The 22,073-nt window shown below is 39.3% G+C and overlaps 1 protein-coding gene across 8 annotated transcripts in view; it reads left to right on the forward strand.

The window, feature by feature from the left end:
- The window catches only part of nek1 (NIMA-related kinase 1), a 120,371-nt gene that overhangs the window by 63,061 nt on the left and 35,237 nt on the right, over window positions 1-22,073 (forward strand). For 5 of the 8 annotated variants that reach the window (XM_077533413.1, XM_077533418.1, XM_077533416.1 and 2 more), the window contains 10 exons: window positions 6,265-6,410; window positions 6,535-6,591; window positions 6,771-6,830; window positions 6,914-6,961; window positions 13,014-13,091; window positions 17,806-17,996; window positions 18,066-18,188; window positions 18,272-18,374; window positions 21,013-21,127; window positions 21,234-21,334. In XM_077533413.1, the coding sequence (XP_077389539.1) occupies window positions 6,265-6,410; window positions 6,535-6,591; window positions 6,771-6,830; window positions 6,914-6,961; window positions 13,014-13,091; window positions 17,806-17,996; window positions 18,066-18,188; window positions 18,272-18,374; window positions 21,013-21,127; window positions 21,234-21,334 (1,022 nt within the window). The remainder of the gene's footprint in view (window positions 1-6,264; window positions 6,411-6,534; window positions 6,592-6,770; window positions 6,831-6,913; window positions 6,962-13,013; window positions 13,092-17,805; window positions 17,997-18,065; window positions 18,189-18,271; window positions 18,375-21,012; window positions 21,128-21,233; window positions 21,335-22,073) is intronic. The other 3 variants (XM_077533419.1, XM_077533420.1, XM_077533417.1) reach the window with 2 other exon arrangements.

Below are 22,073 nucleotides of genomic sequence, written 5' to 3' on the forward strand. Positions count from 1 at the left end.
CAATAGCGCCCCCTCGAAGTTTTTAAAGAAGCAGCCCCGGTTGTACGTTTAAGCAAGAACGACGAATATTTTTAGGTGTATGAGGGAGCCCAAGACCTACAAAAAAAGTCTCTTGGACCCATATGCTAAAATGAACAGGAAGTGAGCTACGAATTTTTGAATGTCCCATTTTTGACGATTTTTGCACATTCACAGGGGGCAGACTTTTGCCCACTTCTCCTACACGTTTCATCTGACTGAGTTAAGACTTGACCTGGACCATGTCAAGACCTGAGCCAACGACAGGGGGAAAAATCTTGACCTTTCGAAATACTATATGATGAAGGCGGGGCATCAAAATTTGTGTTTCGCACTGAAAAAGGATATGCTTAATAACTCCCCGGTACATGCTCCAAAAAATCCCAAACTTGACATGTATGCTTATAATCAAGGCCTGAAGGTATCTCTATGACAACATTCAGTTATAAATACAGCGCCACCTAGCCCTTGAGGCAGAAAAAAAAAATACCCCACATACGGTATTTTGTACAAAAAATGTAAACTCATTCTAAGTGTGATAACTAAGTCATTTATGAATATTCTTTTAGTTTCCACCACTCAAAATGTTCACTGGCATCAGACTTATCCAAACATATATATATTTTTATTTATTTTTGATAGCCTCTATGGACATTAAAAGCAATATCGCGAATGAAGGATATGCTTAATAACTCCACGGTACATGCTCCAAAAAAAATCCCACACTTGACATGTATGCTTATAATCAAGGCCTGAAGGTATCTCTATGACAACATTCAGTTATAAATACAGCGCCACCTAGCCCTTGAGGCTTATAAAAAAAATAAATAAATAATACCCCACATACGGTATTTTGTACAAAAAATGTACACTCATTCTAAGTGTGATAACTAAGTCATTTATGAATATTCTTTTAGTTTCCACCACTCAAATTGTTCACTGGCTTCACACCGATCCAAACGTATGTACGTTTCCATTTTGTTTTATTCATTTTTGATTGCCCCTTTGGACAATAAAAGTAACATTGTGCAATGAGTACAACGAGCGATGATGTGTATATACACTTTTACAAAAAAATACCAATCAGGGCAACTCATTGCCTAAAAATAAAAAAGGACGCTGATTTTTGCAGGTCTTAACAATCACCAAAACCCGTTGAGCTTGACACACACACTGGCAAAAAAATATTCTACATGTAAACGTTTATTATGCCATTTTCAAAGAAATTTTGCTTCCAATATGCCAGTACCCCAATGTGCCAGTACCCCAACGTGCAAGTACCCCAACGTGCAAGGACCCCAACGTGGCCCGGGCTGCGAGGGCCCTTTATAGCTGCTCGCAGCTCTAGTTTTTGTAAGAATTCTTCTTCTTCTTCTTTTTCTTCTCCGTAAACGATCGCATTTTTGAGGGCCTAAACATTTACGAAAACTCACCAAACTTTGCAGTCTCTTCGGGCCCGGCGAAAAATTTGATATTATGTAGTTGCCATAACAATGCGACTCTATAGCGCCCCCTAGCGTAGAAAAATAAAAACCAATCCCGGCCCGTTTGACCTAGAGCTACGAAAATTGCCAGGCACGTGTAGCACCCCGACACGCACAAAAAAGTCAGTGGAAGCCATTTCCTAAAAGGTACAGGAAGTGAGCTATGAATTTTTGAATGTCCAATTTTGGCCCATTTTGGCACATTCACTGTGGTCATACTTTTTCCCCCTTTGCAAATATTTTTCAGCCATTTGACTTCAAACTTGCCATGTATCATCTCAAGACCCAAGACAACAACTGGGCAAAATATCTTGACTTTTTGGAATACTATATGACGGGGGCGGGGCATCAAATATTGATTTTAAAATTTAATTTGTCCAGAAAGACAAAATGCTGAATAACTCCCATGAACAAGCTCCAAAAAATCTCAAACTTCTCACGCAACTTAATAGTCACGGCCTGAAAACATCTATATGATACAATTCTGTTATATATATAGCGCCACCTAGTGGTGACAATAAATGTCATACTTTACGTTTTTAGCTACTGTGCCAAGCTCTTTGAAGGGATCCAGTTGAAAATTGGTCAGACAAGCCTTAAGATGTTGATCATGCCCCACACCGAATATTGTAACTTTTCGCCAAAGGGCGTGGCCTCTACGGTGCCGCAAAGTCTGGTAATTTTTCGTGGCAATAAAAGCTGCTTTTACTTGATCCAGGTAATCCTATCTTCTCAAAATTTCACACATTTGATGAGAGTCCAGCCCTTAAGACATCTACGAACTTATATTTCATCTTACTGTTAGCGCCACCGTCTGGCAATTTTTTTTCTTACGATTTTTCTTAAATGTTTTTCTCCAACCACATTAACTGCACCTACCTCATATTTGCTCAGATGAGGGTTTCGGTCTTCATGATGTCACAACACGAAGTTTGTGAGTTTTCGCGAATCGCTGTGGGCGTGGCTCAGCGCTGTTCGCCAAGAAAACAACACCAATTTTGAGGGCCTAAACCGGCACAGAAACGCATGAAACTTGGCACACACATCTGGCCTGGCAAAATGAGCGATATTTTATCCTGGATTGTGCTATTTTTACAGAAATGACTCAATAGCGCCCCCTAGAAAATTTTAATGAAGCAGCCCCGGTTGTACGTTTAAGCAAGATCTGCCCACATTCACAGGGGGCAGACTTTTGCCCACTTCTCCTACACGTTTCATCTGACTGAGTTAAGACTTGACCTGGACCATGTCAAGACCTGAGCCAACGACAGGGGGAAAAATCTTGACTTTTCGAAATACTATATGATGAAGGCGGGGCATCAAAATTTGTGTTTCGCACTGAAAAAGGATATGCTTAATAACTCCCCGGTACATGCTCCAAAAAATCCCAAACTTGACATGTATGTTTATCGTCAAGGCCTGAAGCTATCTCTATGACAACATTCAGTTATATATGCAGCGTCACCTAGCCCTTGAGGCATAAAAAAAAATACCCCACATACGGTATTTTGTACAAAAAATGTAAACTCATTCTAAGTGTGATAACTCAGTCATTTATGAATATTCTTTTAGTTTCCACCACTCAAAATGTTCACTGGCATCAGACTTATCCAAACATATATATATTTTTATTTATTTTTGATAGCCTCTGTGGACATTAAAAGCAATATCGTGAATGAAGGATATGCATAATAACTCAACGGTACATGCTCCAAAAAAAATCCCACACTTGACATGTATGCTTATAATCAAGGCCTGAAGGTTTCTCTATGACAACATTCAGTTATAAATACAGCGCCACCTAGCCCTTGAGGCATAATATATAAAAAAAAACAAAAAACACATACGGTATTTTGTACAAAAAATGTAAACTCATTCTAAGTGTGATAACTAAGTCATTTATGAATATTCTTTTAGTTTCCACCACTCAAATTGTTCACTGGCTTCACACGATCCAAACGTATGTACGTTTCCATTTTGTTTTATTCATTTTTGATTGCCCCTTTGGACAATAAAAGTAACATTGTGCAATGAGTACAACGAGCGATGATGTATATATACACTTTTACAAAAAATACCAATCAGGGCAACTCATTGCCTAAAAATAAATAAGGACGCTGATTTTTGCAGGTCTTAACAATCACCAAAACCCGTTGAGCTTGACACACACTGGCAAAAAAAATATTCTACATGTAAACGTTTATTATGCCATTTTCAAAGAAATTTTGCTTCCAATATGCCAGTACCCCAACGTGCCAGTACCCTAACGTGCAAGTACCCCAACGTGCAAGGACCCCAACGTGGCCCGGGCTGCGAGGGCCCTTTATAGCTGCTCGCAGCTCTAGTTATTATTATTATTATTATTATTATTATTATTATTAGGGCCCGAGGTCCCTATTTTTTTCTTTTTCTTATATATATATATATATATATATATAATAGTCTGACAAGTGTGTCCCGCCCGAGCTGCTTCTTAAATTCAGCTGCTGGCTGATTACAGATGCATCTCAGGTCTGCATGTCTCTCGTGTGTCACCCGCTGGACAAACTGCTGCAAAACAAAGTCACAGCCTGAGAGCAGAGCCTGCCGGCACAAGACATGACAGTCCCCTCCCCCCTCAACGGACGCCCCCTGGCGGACACCTGCCGTTCCTCTGGCCCATAGCCCTCCCAGTCGACCAGGTACTGCACTCCCTGGCCTCGATGCCTGGAATCCAGGATCTCCTTCACAGAGTATACTGGCCCGCCGTCCACGACTCGAAGAGGCAGAGGAAGCGCTGCTGGAGGACTCAGTGGACTGGAAGCAACAGGCTTGATTAGTGAGAGACATGGAACACGGGGTGTACATTGAGAGTTGAGGGGAGCTTAAGCCTCACAGAGACTGGGTTGACCAAGGACGTGATCTTGAAAGGACCAATATACTGGGGTCCAACGTCCTGTATCCCCCTGCCAGATGTAGGTATCTTATAGAAAGCCACACTTCCTGTCCGAGACGATAGTCAGGTGTGGCAAGTCTCCGATGGTTGGCGATCGCTTGGTTGCGAGCTGAAGGGCGCCACAGCGCCGCTCTGGTTTCTCGCCACACATGATGTGCCCTCCGAAGATGATGCTGGACTGAGGGAATGGCCACCCCCCGTTCTTGTGATGGGAACAATGGGGGCTGGTACTCATATGCCGTCATAAAGGAATTGTCCCTAGGTGTGCTTGTGAGTGTGTGTGGATGGTTGTTCGTCTCTGTGTGCCCTGCAATTGGCTGGCATCGAGTCCAGGGTGTACCCCGCCTACTGCCCGAAGATAGGCTCCCTCGCCTCCGCAACCCTTGTGTGGAAAAGCGCTCAAGAGGATGGATGGATATGGATATATATATATATATATATATATATATATATATATATATATATATATATATATATATATATATATATATATATATATATATATATATATATATATATATGTATGTGTATATGTATATATCTGGACTTAAATTTTTCACAAAATATCCCAAAAACCTATTTCATAATGAAGGAATTGGATTTTTGTCTTTGGAGACACACATGCACAAAATTACAGCCTTTTGTTTTACAATTTCTATTTTCATTGCGACACAACTGCTTTTACAGACTTTAAAAAGACAAGAGTCTCTCATTAATGCCCGATAGTTGGCCAGGAAATGACACCATAAACGGCATGAGTAACTTGCTTCATTTGTAAAATTGAATCAAAAATGTATTTGGTTTGCCCTGTGGTGTCTTGTCTTGCTCAACTACAATCTGGCTGCAACACTGGTACACATGATTAGTAATCACAGCCAATCAGTGGTGTATTTTTGCCAGTTAGGACGTCAATTTTGAACATTGACAAAAAGCCAACAAGTGACAACAATGCCAGAAGGTGAGACAGGAAAAATAATCATGGAATACATGCTGTCTAAGGCCCTTTTTACCAAAAAGTTACATTAAGAATAAATAAGTAAACACATAAAAACACATTATTGCCATGGAGAGAGAAATTTCAGTTTCAATTAAAATTGAATTTGACATGAATTACATTTTCTTTTATTAAAATGTATTAATTTACTGTATTAATATTGAAATAAGTCAAAAGATGCAAAGAATAAGGGGTAGGACTAGATAAGTTTTCAACTTCTTCCTACTCCCTTTGAACATGTCAACTATCACTAATGATTCTTTTAATTTTTTTTATCTGCTACTTGTTTATGCTTATATGTTTAATAAACAAACAATAAGAAATGAATCAAGAAAAGAATTTTAAAAAAGAATTAATTGTTTAGTGTTAACAGATAATGTTAGCGTTTTTCTGCTTAGTTTAATTAATTAGAGCTGCATGCTGTTCTGCTGCTATATCTACTGCCAAAGTCGTTATGTACTAGTCTGGCGGAAGCTGCTCAACCATACAAAGGAAAAGCTGTGTTCATTAGGGGATAGCAATCTGAATTGAATTGTGCTATACTGTGCCACTCGATGGACGCGTGGATTTAAACCACCATTATGCTCCTCAAATCACTAAACTACTACAAAATCTATCAGGATTCACACTTTTTTTGTACGTTTACATTATGCAATTTGTGCTTCTAATCTAAATGTAATGAAATTATTAATACTGTCATACGAATGATAAGTAGCTTGGAAAATAAAGGATGAATGAATGTAAATTTTGTATATTTTTGTAGTAATAAGTAATTGTTTCATCATTATTTTTATTTTTTTTAATTATTATTATTATTATTATTTTGTGATTAGCTAAGCGGCCTGCCCATGGTTCCATATCATCTTCTGCGGTCAAGATTACCACACCAGCATGCAAATACGGAGTGCTTTTAACTGCGAGGAAGGTGTCGGGAACCAAAAAACCTGCAGACAGGAAGCTTGCTGTTAAACATAAACCGGTTAGTAAGTTGTAAATGTCAGACTGTGATGCCTGAGCTACACATTTGGTGACTCAATTCGACTCATATTTTTACTTCCCCATATTTTGTTGGAATCTTCTGATGTCCTATGTTATATGCTCAGGCCCCCACAGCGATCCACAGAAGAGTAAGTCAAGGAGAAGAAGAGAGGCGAAAACAGGTATACCACAAAGAGGGCCACTTAATTTGTATACAGTCAGATTGTACTTAATTTGATTGTGCTTTTTGTTTTTCGGTAACCAACCTTTACTTTTGAGCTACCGACTCAGACCAGTTGTTCTCCCTCTTTGATGTTTTTTATGCGGACTACAATTATTTTTGCCTTATATTCTATGGCAGGAGATTATCAAGAAAAGAAGGATGGAGCTGATTGATAAAGAAAAAAAACAGCGAGAGCAGGTGAGCACATGCGCAAACATAGTTTTTGCTACACAGAGTTGTACTATTGCTGTAAAATGTTTACATATCCGTTTCTGTCTCAGATGTTGTTGTTGAAAGCAGAGCAAATGAAGCGGTATGAAAAGGAAAAGGTGGGTGGCAAACAAATGCATGGCATGTAAATGAGGCGCGTGCCATCTCAGGCACCTTTGGATTTGATTACCATTCAAGCTGGTATGATTCAATTATCGTTTAATGCATTTTAGATTTTTTCCCCCCCTCACATTGTGGCTTCTTCATAAAAGGCTCAATTTATGGCTCTAGATTACCCAAAAACGGATGCATTTTTTTTCGCAAATTTGAGACAATAGTGGGGTATTGGTCCGAATGATTTGGAATTTTTACACAAATTCAGTGAAAATGTGCAAAACCAACATTCCACTTGTTAATATTTTGCAAATATTAGCTACTTTTCCACCAACAAGACCAGGAACTTTTAGTTCTGGGTAAAGGAGTTCTTGGTTGTAAAAGTTTAGCAGGGAATTTAGAATTGTGTTTCTACAGCATCTGAGTTCTCGGTAATTAATTCAAATGAGTTTGATTAGCCGATGTAAAAACAGTGCCCCCAAATTTGACCAATCAGCCGTGGCCATTGCAGCCAGCCCCCTCAAAGTTCCTGTCTGGCTCAGCAAGACCCTGCTACTGAGATAGGACTTGGATGACCCCTGGGGAATTTAATTACCCTGGTAATTGTTGTTGGTAGAAAAACGCCCAAACTGAATTTTACCAAGGTAAACTGAAAAGTTCTCCAAAAGTTTCAGCGGTGCAAAAACCCCTATGGGGTATATGCCACGGAAGAGGCGGAACTGTTTTTTTGCACAACAGTTTGTTTCCTGTTCGGTTTGCGACGTTTGGGCTGCGTCAAAAATACTTGTGCTTCCGACTTTGTGTCCCAGGGTTGCGTGTTCGCAACCCGGACCGGAAATAAACTGATGAGCAAAATCACGTCCCGCCTCTTTTGTGGCATATACCCCATAGAGAGGAGAGGAGACTGTGCCATGAGATGATGTCATATGAGAATGTTTCTCTGCCACAAGACGCGGCTCAATGCCAACAAAAGTCATCATGGATGGATTGCTGATCGAGCTTTCATGGTTTTGAAAAACTCCGGTCACAATTCTGTCATCATTCACTGCATACCAAGCCGTCATAAGCGATCGCTGCCGTTTTCTGTCTTATGGGAGCACAAGCGCATAAAAGGCTTCTGGCAGAGTTGGGCAGCGTCGGTCTCTCAGTGACCTTCTGTCAGTATTTCAGGCCAGCCCAGTCAGTCCTTACTGACGGAAGCTGACAGACAGTCGATGCCCAACTCTGGCTTCTGGGAAATGGTTGATTATATTAAGCAGCATTTTACAGACAAACTCTGACTGAAATATTTCTGCACGACAAGAGCCATGTTTAATGATTTGTGTGGGACAATTGGACCATTTGGTTGCCATCGCTATATATAGGCAAGGCAAGTTTATTTGTATAGCACATTTCATACACAAGGCAACTCAATGTGCTTTCAACAAGGAAAGGCAACATAAACATCAACAAACGGTAGTTAACATTCAGAGGAAGAAGAATAAATAAAAATAGGTTCCAAAATTTACTAAAAAGAACATACAACAACAATATTAAAAACATTATTCAACAAACTTTAAAACATTTAGCATAAGGAAGTTTAAAATAATAATAAAAATAATAATTACAAAATAAAAACAACTTAATTAAAGCTGTTTAAAAGGCCTTAATCAAAGGTATGAGAAAAAAAGCAAAGTTTTTAACCTGGATTTAAAAGCATTTACACTCGGGGCTGACTTCACTTCTATTGGCAGCCTATTCCATTTGTGTGCAGCATAATAGCTAAATGCAGCTTCACCATGTTTGCTTCGAACTCTGGGTTCCACTAGTTGGCCCAAGTCTCTAGATCTCAGAGCCCTGTTGGGTTTGTACTCAATCAGCATTTCTTGGATATATTCAGGACCCAAGTCATTTAGTGATTTATAGACGAGTAGCAGAACTTTAAAATCTATTCTACAGCTGACTGGGAGCCAGTGTAAATCCTTAAATACTGGAGTAATAGGTTCTGATCTCGTTGTTTTGGTCAGAACTCGAGCTGCAGCGTTCTGAATGAGCTGCAACTGTCTCATGTTCTTTTCAGAAGACCGTTACAGTAATCTAGTCTGCTGGAGATAAAAGCATGGATAAGCTTCTCTTGGTCTGCTTGAAGGATGCAGTCCTTCAGTCTGGATATGTTTTTCAGCTGGTAAAAGGCTGTTTTAGTGATGAATTTAATATGATTGCTGAAGGTCAGGTCTGAGTCTATTAGTACCCCAAGATTTCAAACTTGGTCTTTAGTTTCTAAAGACAGTGACTCAAGCTGTTTTTTAACAGCAATCCTCTTTTCTTTATTGCCGAAAACAATGAGCTCCGTTTTGTTTTCGTTTAGCTGAAGGAAATTTTGGTTAATTTGCTCGAGAGAATAACACAATACGTTAATAGAACTGATGTCATTGGGGACATTGATAAATCCAGTTGTGTGTCATCTGCATAACTATGATAGTCAACATTGGCGTTCTGAAGCATTTGACCCAAAGGTAACATATACAGACTGAACAACAGGGGTTCAAGGACTGACCCTTGTGGGACTCCACATGTCATGGCCATTCGATCAGATTCAAAATTTCCAATGGTCACAAAGTAACTCCTTTCCTCCAAATAGGAACTGATCCATTTAAGGAATATATATAAGCTTGCTTCATGTGCGGAGTACCGTGTGTGAGTAACTTTTTGTGTGTGTGTGTGTGTGTGTGTGTGTGTGTGGGTGTGTGTGTGTGTGTGTGTGTGTGTGTGTGTGTGTGTGTGTGTGTGTGTGTGTGTGTGTGTGTGTGTGTGTGTGTGTGTGTGTGTGTGACTACAAAACATGCAACATGGTACCCGGTCCTGTCATTGTTTATTCCTAAAGATTCCATAGTCAAAATTTGCATTTTCCTGCAGTTGATAAACTAAAAAAATCCACCTGCTCCAGGTGTAAAAACTTTTTATGCGAATGTTAAGCATTTTTTCAAATTTCGAGTGTTTCCATTCAGGTTTATTTTCACAATTGAACATTCAAATAAAAATAGGTAGACGGAAACCCACCTAGTGCGAGTAAATTTTTCATCCACTCATGCTTATACGAATGGCAAATTTGCCATTTTTAAATGATTCTTATTATTAGCTGACAAGCTGGTTTGCCACAGTTAAAACTGAGGACCTGGCAGCGAACAGGAGCCAAGAGAAGCTAGTTCATTAAACCCCGATTTGCTTCCAGTGGTCCTAGCAGTGCCCTGGTGTGTGAATGGGTGAATGTGAGGCTTTGTAAAGCGCTTTGGGCACTATAGCGATTAAAAAAAAAAAAAAAAAAAAGTGCTGTAACAATAGCAGTCCGTTCCATTCCATAAAGAGACACCGTTTTGGAATAATCTGCAACAGTGAGCAAAAAATGATCTGCTGCCAGGTATGTTTTGAGGCTGCTGAAAGTGAGTAGCACAACCAAATTATTTCAGCATGTAAAATAGACGTGACAGCAAATGTTACATTGTTGTTAAAGCATGTATCCCATTGAGCAGCAAAGGTTTGTGAGTGTAGTGAATGTTTGTTTATTTATTAATATAGTTAAGAAATTTTGGTTCATCCAGTTGTTAATTTGCTCTAGAGAATGACACAATACGTTAATAGAACTGCTGTCATTTGGGGACATTGATAAATACAGTTGTGTGTCATCTGCATATATGATAGTCAACATTGGTGTTCTGAAGCATTTGACCCAAAGGTAACATACAGACTGAACAACAGGGGTCCAAGGACTGAGCCTTGAGGGATTACACATGTCATGGCCATTCGATCATATTCAAAATTTCCAATGGTCACAAAGTAACTCCTTTCCTCCAAGTAGGACCTGAACCATTTAAGGACTTCCATTTAACCCCACCCAAGTTTCCAGCCTGTCCAACAGTATATTATGATCAATTGTGCCAAATGCTGCACTGAGGTCCAACAAGACGAGCACTGATACCTTCCCTGCATCAGTGCTCAATCTTATATCGTTCAGTACTCTAATCAGAGCTGTTTCTGTACTGTGAAGAGGTCGGAAACCTGACTGGAATTTATCCAAAAGTCTGTTTAAGCTCAAGAAATTGCTGAGTTGATTAAAAATCACTTTTTCAACTATTTTTGTTACGAAGGGAAGGTTTGCGATTGGTCTATAATTTGCTAGCAGGGGGACATCTAGTGTTCTGTTTTTAGAATGGGCTTGATCTACTTTCAGAGATTCAGGAAAAACACCTGATTGAAGTGAGCAGTTAATTATTTGCTGTAAATCGATTTGAACAGATTTCACAATGGTTTTGAAAAAGCCAGATGGTATTGACTCAAGATAGCTTGTGGAAGGTTTCAATTGCTGAACCAAGTTTACTATAGTATTTTGATCCACTGAGTCAAATTCTGTCATGGTAATTCAATTATTCCGAGGTGATTTTAAGTGCTGCATCATTTTGTTATTTTGCTGGTTTGTAACAATGTTTGACCTGATGGCTTGCACTTTTTCACTAAAGTTGCAGGCAAATTCATTGCATTTATCTGTTGAGAGGAGTTCTGGCGCTGTTTGATTTGGGGGATTTGTGAGTTTGTCAACCACGGCAAATTGAGTGCGTGTTTTGTTGAGGTTTCTACTAATAATTTCAGAAAAGTGTCTGGCTATTACTAACTGTTGGTTAAAATGACATTGTCTGTACAGGTCAAAATGAACTTGGAGTTTAGTTTTTCTCCACTTTCGCTCTGCTTTTCTGCATATAGATTTCAAAGTCATTATGTTGGTAGCACACCTCCAAGGTGTTTTAGTTCGGTATGAAATGGTCTTCGTTTTAATAGGAGCAACAGAATCCAGAACATTTAACATTTTTTAGGTGAAATCATCCAGAAGTTCATCAACGTTCTCTGCATTTACAGTTGGTGATGCAGCTATTAATTCCATAAACATGTTGCTTGTGTTCTCATTTATGTACCTTTTTTTTTTTTTTTTTAAATAGAGACAGGAGTTGTTTGAACTTCTGGGATTGTTTGTAATTAAAAAACACACACAGGAATGATCTGAAATAGCCAGATCTTTCAATTATATTGCTATAGCACATTTCATACTCAATGTGTTTTACACAAGCAAAGACACCTACAAGCATAAAAAAACACAACAGTTAACAATTAGGTAGAAAAACAGCGAAAACAAAAGTAGCTTACAAAAAGAACATGCATTGACAATGTTGAAACACATTAACAGGAAGCTATATAACATATTTAAAAGTAAAAAAAAAAATATTTGTTTTCTAAATTAATTAAAAGAAAAAACATGATTCAAAATGTTTATCAGACCTTAATAACATGTGTTGGGGGAAAAAAAAGTTTTTAACCTGGATTTAAAATTATTTACATTCGGGGCTGACTTCACTTCTGTTGGCAGCTTACACCATTTGTGTACAGCATAACAGCTAAATGATAGCTTGTTTACTATGACCCAAGTTTGCAGTTCTCAGAGCCCTGATGGTGCGATATAATATAATATATCTGATTACGCGACTAATTGTACTATTGCTGGTTAGCAAAAGAATCATTTGTGGCACAGCTCTAGCACTAGCCTACATACATCTGTATTTGTGTGGGTGGAAAGCGGGGTGTTATTTCCTCCGCACTCCAAACTGAACCTCCTGCTACCCCCTTGCCACCACAGGTGAAACTGTCTAGAACTGCCACTTCCTATATTACCTTGCCAAAAATCAATAACTTTTCCAGAAGTGCACAATCTTCATGATTTTGCACAAATTCCCTCTTTGCTAATTGTAAAGATGTTTTGGGGAAAATTCCTCCATAGAGCATGGAGTAGGCCTTGTCGGTGAGGACACCAACATTCCATTATCATGTTCATAAAACACAAAATGCTTCTGAATGCGATCCTTGAAATCTCATTGGCACTTGTTTGATTCCTTCAGGTGTCCGTGTGGCATGGACAATTATGTCGTTATCAAATCATACAATCGATGTGTCTGCACAGTGCAAACCCCTATCTATGCTAATTTTGTTTTCGTACAATTTACAATTCAGTCATTATGAATTTGTAATCTATTTCAGATTAGTCGTATTAACCATGCCAGGGAGCAAGGCTGGAAAAATGACTTGATGTCAACTATTGGGAGCCCAGAGAGGAAGGTACTCTTTAGTAATATTCATTAATCCTGATGTATAGTTCTTACCATGGCATTTTTTTTTTTTTAAATATAAATTGTGTTCCACGTTTTACTATTTTATCATACTCAATCTACTTTCCTCAAAAAGCATGGAACAGTGAGGCAAATTCCTTTATTTTTGTTTTTATTACTGTCGTGCTCAAACAGTCAATCACGGTCGATAAGTAGACTGGAAGCTGCTTCCAAGTCGACCATGGCATGTAGGGGAATAGAAACAAAACAAACAAAAAACAGTTTGCTTGTTGTTGTTGTTGTTGGTATTATCATCATTCTTCTTATTCTTATTATTGTAATTATTATATAGTTATATATTTATGTCAAGTCACAAAGGTTTTTTTTTTTTTTGTCCTTTAACTCTTTGACCGCCAAAAACGTTGATGGCTTATTCTAAAATCCTAATGAATGCTGCCAAAAACGTTAATTTATGTTTATTACGTTTTTTTCCCTTTCTCTCAGTGGGCAGTGCAACGTCTTGTTCTTCTTTGTCACTAAACGAAAAATATTAGTGTTAAAGTCACTGGTGTGCAAAAAAAAATGGATCTTTTCACAAAAAGCTAGTTTTTCTCGTAATGTTTTTGTATTTTCGCTTATGTCACTCAAATGACCTAATTTCAAATAGTGATTACTGTAACAACTATGGCCTATGGCCCAGTCCACCCTCTATTTTTATTTTATTTTTTTTGGTTTTCTTCTGTCAAAGTAAACTCACTGCAGTTGCATAAATTCCACAGCTCAGGAAGGATCCAATCTTGGTTAGGTCTGCAGGTCTGCAAGCTCTTTTGAAGCAGCTGAACAGGTCACATAGGAATTTATGCGTCTGCCAAAAGAGTTTGTTTAAGCCCGACCTCTCGGGGTCCGAGTGAAGCCTTTTACGACCAAGCAGATACAGCTAACTGATTACAGTAATGTTTATGACCTTTCTTATCAACCAAAAAGGATGCTCTGGCATCGGTCCTCCAGGGGGCAATGACCCACAGGCACCCCTGGAACGTCTAGATGGAGCAACAGCGCCGCCAAGTGGTGAAACTTGGGACTATCCTTAGTGACAGTTCTTACAAGTAACCGCATATTACACGTTTATACCATGATCATTCTTGACAGATAACTGAACTACGAATGATTCATGTTATGTCTTTTTGTGTGTATGAACGTCCTATCCCATTTGTATTCCATAAGGAATTAAAGGTAATCAATATCTTTCAGCTTAGTCAGATTAGGCAAGTAGGAACTACCTCACAAAATTAGTTTATGATGTAGTAATCGCGATGTGTGTTAAGCGTTGTTGTGTGGGAAAACTGATTTGCCAGCCTGACCAAATTTAATGCCAAATTATGAATCCCTTTAATAATCTGCTTTGTAAAGTCTGCGTTGAGCAAATAGAAGGGTTTTTGCCACCACCTACTATAAGCCCCGCCCAGTAGACTTTAAAACAACGAGGGCATTCCCCCCCTCGCTCTCTTCCCGCTCTTCCTGCCTCCAAAGAACTCTTCCCCTCTTCCTCTCTCCGCTTTTCGCACCTCTTACCGCTTGCCTGATACCGGCAAGTTTCCAAGCCCGCTCCCACGGACTCTTTGTCCCAAGAAACTTGTCAAGCACGTGGCCCCCTTTGTTCCTGGCATCAACAAGTTGCCACGAGAGCAGACACTCGCCGCACGCCACCCCGGAGCAGGTGCGTCCAACTTCAACGCTGACCCCAAAGAGACTCTTTTACTTCCTTTTCCCCCTCCCCCCCTTTTTTTTCTTCGCCATCGGTGACTGCCCGCCATCAACGAGTTCCGCAGTGATACACTTGCATCGTACCGCCGGACTCAAGGTTGTGCACCCAAGCCGCACCGCATCTCACCTAGTCGGTGGCGCCCTGCCGCGGTGCAAGCTCACCTCCAACGGCTGGCCTTCCCCGGACGCAGGCACGCAGTGGACCGAGCTCCAACACCTGGAGTCCACGGCGGTCCGGTAGAAACAACCACGCCGGAGAAAGATCTCGCCGACTAATCAAGGGACGAGCCGCGCAACTACGTCAGCCTCCGAGGGGCTCCCTTGCTCACCTGTGGCATTGCCCTTTCTGATTTTTCTTGTCAATTTTGAACGAACATTGGCTATTTTTCCAAAGACCTAATTTTTCTGCTCGTTCGACGCAGCACCCAACTCGTAAGTGCACGTTAGATCCCCAATTCGGCATATCACTGTGTGCAACTTACATTTGAGACATATCACAGATCTGACAACTTAAATTTCTATTTCCCTGTTTCCTTATTCGTTCACATTCTTCCCTATTTTTATTAGCTTTATTTTATTTCTTTTCTTCTGACGGTAGAAAGACTGTTTTGATTCTGTAGTGTAACAATCGTGAATAAATGCATGTTTTATTAACTCTATTCCGCCTTACTCATCTGTGTTTTCTAGTGGATTATTATTATTTTGTTAGTACAACGAACCACTGAATATCGAGTGTAGTGACTTTAAATTATGAATGACTGATGAAGGAAGGATTTTGGTCGTTGCTTGCTCCTGTTAACCCAAAGCAAAGCCAACGTGGTGCCCCTAGAGGTTATCGAGCTAATTACAATTTACCTCTGTAACGTCCAGATTATTAATTCGTCCAAAAGACGACCCAATTATCGCTACATTACTAAAGAACGGAATAAGGTAGAAACATACTTATTTTTCTCATGAAAGAATGGAATCATATGGTATTCACCATATTGATGTCGTCATACTGCGCAATATTCTGTTTGTTTTGAAAGATGAATGAAAATGCTCCAAATTGTTTTTTTGGGTAACGTTTGGCAGTCAAAGTGTTCATGGCTGGCCCGGGGACCTGGATTTTCAGCTCACTAGTCAAGCGTAACCATCTGCTCCTAAACTGTAAACATGTTTGCAGTGTGGGTTGCAGTTGGGTGGACGATGCAAGAGTAAAACAGTTCCACCAGTTACACATTTCCACTGCCAATACTGGATGAATGCGCATCCATGGCATTGCCAGTCTCTGCTTGAGAAGCTGCAGGAAGATGACGCGAATGCTGCCATTACCTGTAAAGGCTGCAATTACATTATTAACTCAACTACACCAAAGAGACACAACAAGCAGTGCCAATATGTTTTGGGAAGCCAACGCTGTCAAATGCGAGCAGAAGTGGAATGAACAAAATACAAGTTGTGTAGCCTGCGTGCTAGTAACACAAGGCAAACTGGACCAGCAATAACAGTAGTTGCACCATGGTAACTATTCGAGAAGAATAACCAGAAGCTTAACTTTCATTGGGAGCGGTTAGAGAGTTGCTCAACCACACGGGTCTGGTAAAAAAAATAAATAAAAAGGTATTAAATTAAAAAAAAAAGGCCGCCACAAATGCATTTTTGTCACAAACCAACCAAAACATCCACCCAGCCTTTGGAGGGCAAAACTTTGCTATTCCAGCCAACACGGTCACAAGGCTACTAGCGTGGGTGGGATGATTTTGGACAGAAAATTCCTTTTTTTTTTTTTTTTTTTTAAATTCAAGTGTCATAGTATCCAGCTGTATGCAAACGATGCAAAAAGAAAAGAGGAAGCAAACGTCTGCTGACTCCAAAATTTATGCATGTCCTGGGTCATCCAGGAGTCACAGATGACCTTTGGGTAGGCATACTTGAACTGCACATGCATGAAGTCAACATTCATTGCTTTTGCACCACCTATTGCAGTCAGCAGGGGTGAAATAGAACTTAATGCGATACAAGACTTAACAAATTTTCCAGTATTGTATTAGGCATTGTATATAAAGAATAAAAGTTCAAATATCTTTGGCATCTTAATCCCTGAATTTTCTTTGAAACCGATTAAGTATCAAAATAAAAACATACCGTGGTGAACGCCATTGTCCTGGTCACGTGATTGTGATGATGTATCCCGTCCGTAAACGGTAGCTGCCTTCGTTCACTTGAATGGGAGTTTGCTGACGTAATGGGCAAGAAAAAGGCCGTCTTCTATCCCAAATACTGCACCAATTCTGATCATAGTAAAATCCTCAGCACGTAAGGTTTCATGTGATTCTATCAGGGGGCGGGGCGGTGGGGAGTGGCCTCTATCTTGTGTCTGCTTAGTACACGACATGTAGTTGGCCTAGCGGGATAAAAGGCACCTGGATGTTAAGCGTCCAAGTTAGGGAACTTACATTTCCAGACTGAACAATGTCAATGGTGACTTGACTGGTAATTTGAGCCTCTGTGACACGCAACTTGCAGACACTCGACTTGTTATGAGCCAGATGGCTGAATAAGTCCTCCTCATCACTGGTAGCGCTCTACTCTCTTTCTCGCACCCTGTATTAAAAAAAACAACAAAAAAGAAAAAAAAACAATAAGAAAGTCTATGCGGGAGCCATAAAGGTTGGCATTGAACCTTCATTTGTCAAGTAAGACCTCAAAAGAGTTGTTTTTTTTGTTGTTTTTTTTAATTTACTTGCTCCCCATACAGAGCAAGGATACATTAAAATAGTTAGAATGTATGGAATCTTTGCATTGTTTATGGAATGTGGGAGGAAGACTTAGTACCAGTAGAAAACTGTTTCTGCGGCAGTTTGTTGTAATACTCGCATATGACTTATTAAGCAAGCACTATTTGAAGAGCTTTGAAATGTATTTAGTATATGTATGTACAGTATGTATGTGTAAACCTTGCATTTTGTTCTCCAAAGTGTTATTTAGGTGGTGGAAAGAGAGCTGCAGGTTTTGGCCCATCTCCCGTCCCAAACTCTATTCCAGCCTCTGTAATAAGCAAAAATCCATATGAAAACTACCATGCTGCCCTTGACCAAATGGCTAAACAACAATCAACCGAGGTGGGAATCAGCAGCGAGGGATCATCCGGGCTAGGCACTCCCATTCGGTAATTTCTGATGCCTCATGTCATCCAGAAAGTTAAATATGTATTGACAGTGTTGCATCTGTTTGCAAGTATTGTACCAGCTGCTGCTGGCCCAGTGCTTCCCAATGGTCCTACCCCACTTCTAAACCCTGATGCAGTCAAACGAGAACTACAAAGATTGCAGCACGTTTCAAAACAAAACCATATGAGCAGGTAGGTTACACAACCTAATTCAGTCAATGGCAAAGCTATGCAAATTTCTCTGGCTCTTTGTGCTTACCATATTACGTTTTTAGGCGGAAGACTCATATTCCTGTTGAGCGGGCATATCAGGTTGAGGAGTTTTTACAGCGTAAAAGAGAAGCAATGCTCAACAAAGTCCGGGCCGAAGGACAGTTGGTACGTATCTTTGATAATTTACTAAACCCCTTATATGAAGTAATTAACTCAATATGACACCACGCATGCAAAGTTTGGTTTTCTATTAACGGTTGGTTCTCAGAAAACATTGTCCAGGAGTGTCCAAAAATGAACTTGTTCAAAACTAGATGAGTATTATATATGCTTTAGGTCAAATCTTTCTTCATTGTGCTATGAATGAATAAAGGTGGCTCAGTCAGCCCGTTGTTCGCAAGAGATAGTTGAATGTCATGGTCTGCTCCGCTTGGTACCTAGGCACCAAACACGGAGCACTCAAGTAAAAAAAAAAAAAAAAACATTTTTAAGTTTATTATTTTTACATTTTAACAACTTTACTACCGATGACATCCAAATATATTCGACATGCAGAAAAACTGATACGAATTACCACTTACATGTAGAAAAATATCTCAGTATGGTTTGCACAATGGCTGTCATTCGAGTATCACGTGGACATCACAACTTATCAGCTGTTTGCTTCACAAAATACAAAATGCCTGTAGCTGAACTCTGCATCTTTGAAATCCTACTGACTCACATGCAAGAATACACTAAAGACATGCTTGCAACTTTTATTTGTCGTTGTTACCATTAAATCTAGACACCACACTCGAAATATACTTTACTCGGTCCTTGTTGAATAAACAAAAGTGTTTTTTAAACATGTTAACATGATATTTTAAAGTTAAACTATTTCTCCTTTCCAAAGTACTTCAAGTGGAAGCATAAGGTTAAGTACAGTTGTAAATCATCAGCAGTACCTTGTGGATTCAACACGTAACGACCATACCAGAATTTTTTTTCTGCCGAAGTATTGTCACATTATGGACGGCGTGGGACTCAATTAAATCGTATTTTATCGCACTGACATTCTGCCAACTTATTGGTAGGAACTATTTTTGGTAGTGATACATTTAAAGGGTATAAAGGGCTCTTGTTTACATGGATGAATTGGTATGTCATAAACGGAAGTGGTTGTGATGGCTATTTTTCAGCGTTCAAAATACATTCACCACAAACAACACACATCTCAATAATTTCTGCTTTTATATCTCTGAAGTATATATGCAATTTTGTAAGCAGTGAAATCTGGTTCTTGATTTTAAAACGCAAAAAATATTGGCTCTCAAACCGGGTCAGTGTTTGAGCATCTGGCTGCGCCATGTTTTGTGAAAACTACCCTAATGCAAAAAAAGTTCTATGTAACCGTTCTGATATCAACTATGGAGGACCAAAAGTGCCAACATTGAATAAAAATACACCATTAAATAAGTGAACAAATGCGTCATTTTTTAATTAAATGTCATTAATTAATTAAATTCCCTATGATTATTTATATATTTATTTATATATTTAGTTATTTATTTCTCTATTTATTTATTTATTTATTTATTTATTTATTTCTCTATTTAATTATTTCATGCTGACTGTGTTGCGATGTTTCGTGAATTTATTTTATCTGTCAAACTCGCCCATCAAAGTTTGGTTGGCAGGTCCTAACACCTGATTGGTCAATCTGCTCACCAAGTCAAGGCAAATCCATTTCAGAATAGTCAATTGATGCGGACTGAGTAGCGAGTAAACACAATTGATAGGCTGGGTGGCGCTATTCACCTTCAATAGGTGCATTTCCATTAGACTCACATTTGCGCTTTCATGAGGTGTTTTTTGAGACATGCTGAAATGGAAGTACTTCGCAAAATTTTTCGGTCACAGAGAAAAGGAAGTAGGAAGTACAGGGCCACTCGCGTTTGTGTCCCAATTGCTTCCCAAGGGCACAACAAGTCTTATTAAGCACAAAGCGGTTTAACGAAAGAGCCTTAAGTCTGAAACACGCAAACAATTTCTTCTCGTGACGTTGTATGATGTGACCGCCTACATGAACCTCGAGATCTCACGAGAGTCGAGGCGGGACATTACGAGAACGACACCTCAGAAGCAAATCACTCTTTAATGGAAACACTCTTTAATGGAAACACAAAATTGTCCTTTATCGAAGAAATATCGCTTTTATTTTGATGTTGGTTTTGCACAACAACAAGCCTCGATCACTCTATATCAGCAAAAAAAAAATCCATCACCGTAGCCACCATGTTTCTAACCACTCCAGAACGAAGCAGCCGATTAGACAAGATTGAGTGAATCAGGCATTAGCCCCGCCCACTAACTTTGATGGGCGAGTTTGACAGATAAAATAAATTTACGAAACATCGCAACACAGTGACCATGAAATAATTAAATAGAGAAATAATATATATATAAATACAAAAAAAAAAAATATATATATATATATATATATATATGTGTATGTATATGTATGTATGTATATATATATATATATATATATATATATATATATATATATATATATATATGTATATATATATATGTATATATGTATATATATATGTATATATATATATGTATGTATGTATATATATATATATATATATATATATATATATATATATATGTATATATATATATGTATGTATATATATATATATATGTATATATATATATGTATGTATATATATATATATATGTATGTATATATATATATATGGCTTTTACTTGGTTTTCCTGAACCCGCATGGCAATATCTTGTCTAATGCAGAGCCCAGGCACGGACTGGGCCATCTGGAAGGAAGGGACAATTCCCGATGGGCTGTCCTATATTTCAGGCCCCGAATCAGCAGGCAGGAGCCCACACATTGTCACATTGTCTCATTGTAAATCAACTGTAACTTCAGCCTTAACTACACATTCTTTCAGGCCATTATATAAAGCACCGACCAACTCTCTTTGTTATGCTGGGTTCTCACCAAATCCGAAAAGGCGAATGGAATGCGCATTCGCGCTTTCGTGCGCCCCGGAGCGGAGGAGGCGTGTCCCTTGGTGAACAAGGACCGTGGAGCACTTTAGCGAGTCAACCAAAAGTGAGCACCGCCAACTGCTTCCACTTCTTTCCTGGGACTAAACAACCTTGGCACTATTTTCTCCTTTTTTTTTTTTTTTTTTTGTTAGGTACGTGATAGCGTTTTCGCTTTTTTAGTGGCAATCTGGCGACCGGCAGTTGCGCTAAAAATAGCTTTGACATGGATGATAAACATTGCTGCTTCCTCGGTACAGTTCATTAGCAAGTAAACAGACTTACTTACTTGAATGCTACTTCTTTGCTCACCATTTTGTCCCGGCTGGCCATGTTGTTGCGCTCGGGGTGACAATAGAGAGGACGCTGTGTGTGACGTAGTCCGTACTCGAAGCCGATTGGCTGCCTCGAGGCGAAAAGCGAACACGGCGAATGTGCGGATTTTCGTCATGAATCTGTGGATTTTCGCTGCTGCGCACCGCATCCCAGCGCGCCAAACGCATCCTCCGCGCCACCCCACGCGCTTTCATTCCATTGCGCGTGAACGCCATTGTCTACAATGCAAACTCGCCGCCAAAATGCCTTCCCCCGCTTTTGGTGAGAATGCAGCATTACTAAGGGCATCACCGAGTTACAGTAATTTAGTATCAAAAGTAGCAAAACTTTAATCCACAAATAGAAACATTAAACAAAACTAGAAAAATTCTGCAGACATTTTGGATGTGACTGCTGACTCTTGCTAGGTAGAAAGCCGAATGCACTGAACAATTTGCCAAATGTTGGTGTACTTTACCTCTCAATTATTC

Source organism: Festucalex cinctus, chromosome 10, assembly GCF_051991245.1.
Source record: "Festucalex cinctus isolate MCC-2025b chromosome 10, RoL_Fcin_1.0, whole genome shotgun sequence".
NCBI lineage: Eukaryota > Metazoa > Chordata > Actinopteri > Syngnathiformes > Syngnathidae > Festucalex > Festucalex cinctus.